The following is a 6153-nucleotide window of genomic DNA, read 5'->3' on the forward strand; positions in this document are numbered from 1 at the left end:
ATGTAAAATGCATTGGCATTCTTCAAATGAGAATGGTTTTCGCTGGCTGCTATAAACTTGCATTTAATTCGAGCCTTTTAAGAACCCATGTTGTCCAACAAAATATTAAAGTTGTTAGTGGACCCTTACCGTATCCATATTAATTAGTAGTTGACTGTGAATATTAATAGTGCCCTTCTGGACTTTTTACAGCTACTTAAAATTGTTTAAATAACGACAACAGTCGGTGAATTAAAAAAGGAAAGATTAAAGACATAAGTTATGTCATCAAAGGAGGATAAGCACAGTTAATTTATTGTTGGCAACGTTTCATGACTCTTGTGGAAAATCACCTAATAAAGCAAGCTTTCGACGTGTGGTTAACCTATCGTTCTTAATTGTTTGAGCATGTGAAAAAAAGATCCATATATGGTTGCTTTCACGATAATGATTTATGGTGCAAAACGAAAGAAGAAGAAGAAGAAGAAGTTGATACAGACTGCAATAGGGAACCAAGAGAAATGGGGCAATTGTAGCAGTAATTTTATATTGCCAGTATTCAATAAATTCAAAAAGGGCAGTTTTGAAGCAACAATAAAGTTATTTTCGTGTGTTCAGTAGGTCACGGGTCTGAGCTGTCGAATTAATCGTTGACACTTATGTTAGGGTATGTAATCTCCTTGGGTACGGTTCTTTTCCGAACGTGCGTGAACACGAGATGTTTTGTGCATCGAGTTGTCCAATACAATAGGATATCCTGAAATCATGAGTACGGAAAAAATCTGATATTTTTTTAATTTGACCATATGATATTCAAAATCAACTATCTGACTACTCCAAGAATTTCTGGAGTGTTATCTTAATTCTCACCCACTTAGTTTAATTGGGAAAGTGAAATATACTTGATGATAGTAAATCAATGTAACAAACATAGCAATATAAGTTCTCTAACTCCTTGTTTCTTCCAAATCAAATAATGTTATATTCAACTAAGAATACCACATGAAATTGGCAATAATCAAATTAAAGCTACCAACTAGAGAATCAAATGTAACTAATTACTAACATAAGCTCTACTTTTTACACCCTAAAAGTTCAATATTAATCAATTTGCACCATACTATTGTTTTCTCTTCCTCCGGCCGGTCCTCTGCAAACTTCCATTTTAAAGAAGTTGATACAAGTAAATTAGGGTTTCTATTTAAGGAAACCGAAACAATCTAAATAAAGAAAGGACCTAAATTCTTTTTCTTTAAATAAAAAAGAAATACAGAAATAAATAGGGTAATAATTGTTGGTGGAAGTCAAATGATTATATGGACCAATACAAGAACTTCCTCTCCGCCTATCCATGTATTTAGCAACTGACTAATTTCACCCAATCCGTGCATGCATTTCTCTACTTTCCCCTATCAATATTCTTCTCTTTCTACTTTTTTACGCCAATATTTTACTTTCACACTAATTAGTTTCATTCATTTAAGAACTCTTCACCTATCAAACTACTAGTATTCCTTTTGTTACTTATCCATATTTCCCATTTTTTTGATCATCTCAATCAAGAAAACTTATCAATGGAATTCAAGAATCTATCTTTTTATTTCCCTTTTGCTCTCTTCCTTCTTTTCTCGACTTTCCCTCTCTCATTTTCATCTTCATCTTCATCTTCATCCTCCAAACAAAATGGTGGAGTAAAAAAGAGCCACCGACAGAGTTCATCACTGCCTAATAGTATTATTCAATCATCATTTTCCACGTCCTTTGACTTCAAATTCTCAGGACAAGCAGGTCCAATTGACGTAAAAAACTCAGATCATAGAAATGGTAAATGGATTCTTTTACAAAAATCCATTGGTGTCTCTGCCATGCACATGCAACTTCTCCATAATAACAAGGTTGTCATCTTCGACCGTACAGATTTCGGAGCCTCTAACCTTTCCCTTCCTCAAGGCCAGTGCAGGTACTCTTATCGTATAATTTCTAAAAGCTTAGTAGGTATCTCGATATACTCATTATTTTCATCTAAACTATTATTTTCAAATCTATATTTTCTTTTCAATTTGTCACTTGTTTCAAACTTGAAATTGAAGTTAAAATGTTGGTTTGAGAAGTATTTCAATAAAATAAAAATAATTTCACAAAACTTCCCGACCTTTTTTTTTTCCAAACAAAATACCGATAAAATTTATATCAAAACGCAATTTCAACCGTTAAATACTATTTTTAAGCTTAACTTTAAATACTCCTTTTTTCAGTTTCAATCAAATGTTATGTAAACGACGTTAAAAATAGCACACATTTAGTTATTTAATTATATTTTCAACAGGTATAATGACGAAGCCATCAGAGTAGATTGCACAGCTCATTCTATCTTGTACGATGTTGCCACCAACACTTACCGTCCTCTCATGGTTCACACCGACGTTTGGTGTTCCTCTGGTGCCGTTAACCCTAACGGAACCCTTATCCAAACCGGCGGATACCATGCCGGTGAACGTAAAATACGGTTGTTTTCACCATGTATTAACGATGAACATTGTGATTGGACGGAACTTCCGCAGAATCTCACCGTTAAAAGATGGTACGCTTCAGATCATATACTTCCAGATGGACGTGTAATAATTGTTGGAGGTAGAAGAGCTTTTAGCTATGAGTTTTTCCCACAAAACTCACAAAATAATGGGATTTTTTATCTTCCTTTTTTGAAGGAAACAACTGACCCTAAAGAGGAGAACAATCTTTATCCATTTTTGTACCTTTTACCAGACGGAAATATTTACATTTTCGCTAATCAACGTTCAGTTGTGTTAGATTATGTGAACAATAAAATTATTAGAGAATTTCCACTAATTCCCGGCGAAAAAAGGACTTATCCGGCAACAGGTTCATCGGTAATGCTACCGATGAAATTAGTCGCCAGTGCTTCGTCGCCGGTGGTGGAGGTGATGGTATGTGGTGGTGCTAACGGCGGCGCGTTTACACAAGCTGAGAAGGGTGTTTTTTTGCCTGCTTCACGTACATGTGGACGTATGAGGATTACGGATCCGGATCCTGTATGGGTCATGGAGGATATGCCAATGGGCCGGGTCATGCCCGATATGTTATTGTTGCCTACAGGAGATGTAATTATATTAAATGGAGCTTCAAAAGGGACAGCCGGGTGGGAAAGTGCAATTGACCCGGTGTTGAACCCGGTTCTATACAAGCCAAATGAACCCGACCCGAGCAAGAGGTTTACGGTACTCAAACAAAGTAACATTCCAAGAATGTACCACTCAGCAGCTACATTATTGCCAGATGGCAGAATATTAGTGGGTGGAAGTAATCCACATATAAGGTACAACTTTACAGGCGTACAGTACCCCACAGAGTTAAGCTTAGAAGCATTTAGGCCACCATATTTGGCCCCAGAACACTCACATCTCCGACCATCAATCTTGACCGTTGAAGGACCCGTATCATACGGTCAGAAATTCTCCATCACATTTACACTTGGTTTTTTCCAGCCTGCGAAGGAGCTCATGGTAAGCATGATTGCACCCTCATTTACCACGCACTCATTCGCGATGAATCAACGGTTATTAATATTGGACGTTGTGGAAGTACAACGGCTGTCGTTGTTTGCACAAAAGATTACGGTGTGTGCACCCCCATCGCGTAATATTGCACCTCCAGGTTATTATATGGTGTTTGTAGTACACAAAGGTGTTCCTGGACACTCCTCTTGGATCAGGATGCAGTAATTTTGATGGCCTATTTGTTTTGTTGGAATTGGCAAGTGGGAATTTAATAGGTCATTTACTTGTCCAGTGTAGGTAGTTGGAATGGAAGTTTTGGTGCAGTTGAGAAAAGGTTACCATTTTTTTTCCATATATGGAAAAAAAGGGATTGGTGTAGCTTGTAGTCGGTGTCGTATCCGAAAATTTTATTTTATATTGGTTCAATCTTTAAAGTTCTCACCATTGAACTCATTATGTTTGTAAAGTTATGGGTTCATATCTATTATTTGTTATATTTTTCGTGATTTTTATACATTAATTTATGATTTGTGTCGCTAGGTTCAGATGAACCGGTGACCCTGACCTGCATTCGCCCCCTGCTTGTAGTCGGTTAAATTTTTATTTAGTGGATATTTTGTTTTGGCATACTTGCCTAGCTTTTACCATAGTGGTCTAGGTGAGCAGTGAGCTATTGTTCTGAATACAAAGAATAAGGCAGGGCAGGGTCCTGACCTCAGTGTATGAGAAGGGAAGCTCCTTTTTACCATATTGTTCCATTAAAATGTAAAGTTTTCAATATATGCTATTGTTTTGATTATGTGCACAGTTGTTGTCAAAATTGGTAAGGTTAAAAGTAAGTATGGAAGAGTGAAGAGAACAAGATCAGCTGCAAACAAGTATGTGACACACATTTACCGAACTAGATATGAGCACAATACTGAACTATATTTAAAGTGTACATTTATTGTCACCAGGGATGTCAATGGATATTTAAAAACGATTAAACCGACTGAACATTACCGCACCGAATAGACTTTTAGATTTCTTTTAATAAAATCGTAGGTTTTTTTATAAATCTATAACCGTACCGATAATTAGGATAAATTTTTTATTTTATGAAAATAAACCAAAAAAATTCCAAACCGTACCGAACAAATTTACATGGGAAAAATATATTTATATATTAAGTTTAAAAATAATAAAGCATTAATTTTTCCTTGGGCCTTGGAATTATGAATTACAAGGCAACAAGTAATTAAACTCAAAATCTTAATTCTCAAACCTATTATACTACTCCTATTGAAACTAAACTATTTCCAGCATATTCTAGTAACACACAAGGCATTCTAGCGATTATGAGTAGCAAACTATAATGTATTGAATATGTTTCCTTTCGTATGATTTAAATTTATATTTTCGAATATTTAATTTTCTATAGACTTTATTCTTGAGTCCCAACTTTCTTAGTATCTTTCCACTCGTGTGATTTATATTTTTTTTTTGTCTTTGCTTATTTTCTTTTACGCTTGATGGATCTATACTCTGGCCATCTTTCATGTTTTCTTAATTCATCACCTTTTAAATAGTAAAAATGCATGGAGAGTTTTACTTAGTCATATAAAAGTACGTATGTTATTGCATTATGTGTAACGACCCGACCGATTGTTTTGAGCTCTAGCGCATCGTTCGGTGATTTGAGGCCATGAGAAGTTTCACTTCACGTATTATAACTTGTACGTATGGTCGAAATCGAATTTCGGGAAGTTCGGAGTTGATTTGGAAATAAATTCTAATTTCAGAAGCTTTAAGTTGGAAAACTTACTAAGGTTTGGAATTTTTATAAATGACCTCGAAATCAGGATTTGAAGGTTCCAATAGGTTTGTATGATAATTTTGGACTTGGGCGTATATTCGGGTCGAGTGTCGGGTAGCCCGGGAGTATTTCGGCGCTTATTCCGGAAAGTTGGCATTTTGAAGGTTTAATAATTTTCTAAGTTTGGGTTGAAGTAAATTTTGATGTTATCGATATCCGTTTGGGATTTCGAGCCTGGGAATAGTTCCGTATGGTGATTTTGGTCTTAGGTGCGCGTCCGGACGTTGATTTGGAGGTCAGTATGTCATTTCGGTGTCAATTGGCGAAAGTCGGAAATTTGGATGATTTTGAGAAGTTTGATCGGGAGTGGACTTTTTGATATTGGGGTCGGATTCCGATTCCGGAAGTTGGAGTAGGTCCGTAAAGTCAATTATGACTTGTGTGCAAAATTTGAGAGAAATCGGACGTGATTTGATAGGTTTCGGCATCGATTGTAGAAGTTTGAAGTTTCAAAGTTCATTAAGTTTGAATTAGAGGGTGATTCATATTTTCAGCGCTGTTTGATGTGATTGGAAGGCTCGACTAAGTCCGTATTGTATTTTGGGACTTGTTGGCAGGTTTGGTTGAGGTCCCGGGGGGGCCTCGGGTGGATTATGGATGATCAACGGATCGGATTTTGAAACGAGCAAATACCAAAAAAATCTGGTTGTTGGTGTAATCGCTTCTGTGAAGGCTTGACCGCAGAAGCGGCCTCGCAGAAGCGAGAAGAAGATCACAGAAGCGACATGGGAAGCTTGGGTGTAAGGTTGCAGAAGCGGACTCGAGCAGCGCACCTGCGTGTGCGCAGAAGCGACGCCACTG

At 36.8% G+C, this 6153-nt stretch overlaps 1 protein-coding gene across 1 annotated transcript; it reads left to right on the forward strand.

Annotated features, from left to right (window-relative positions):
* Positions 1–1431: 1431 nt before the first annotated feature.
* Positions 1432–3926, forward strand: LOC107760749 (aldehyde oxidase GLOX-like). Its single transcript, XM_075248407.1, has 2 exons — positions 1432–1939; positions 2306–3926. The coding sequence occupies exons 1-2, from the start codon at positions 1554–1556 to the stop codon at positions 3720–3722; spliced, it is 1803 nt and encodes a 600-aa protein (XP_075104508.1). The 5' UTR covers positions 1432–1553; the 3' UTR covers positions 3723–3926.
* The last annotated feature ends 2227 nt before the right edge of the window (positions 3927–6153 follow it).

The sequence above is a fragment of the Nicotiana tabacum genome, chromosome 24, assembly GCF_000715075.1.
Source record: "Nicotiana tabacum cultivar K326 chromosome 24, ASM71507v2, whole genome shotgun sequence".
Taxonomy (NCBI): Eukaryota; Viridiplantae; Streptophyta; class Magnoliopsida; order Solanales; family Solanaceae; genus Nicotiana; species Nicotiana tabacum.

Excerpts from the sequence above, each read along its gene's own strand:
- LOC107760749 (XM_075248407.1), top strand. The coding sequence starts at position 1,554 with ATGGAATTCAAGAATCTATCTTTTTATTTCCCTTTTGCTCTCTTCCTT. Across the intron at positions 1,940-2,305 it reads CTTCCTCAAGGCCAGTGCAG|GTATAATGACGAAGCCATCA; the intron begins GTACTCTTATCG and ends TATTTTCAACAG.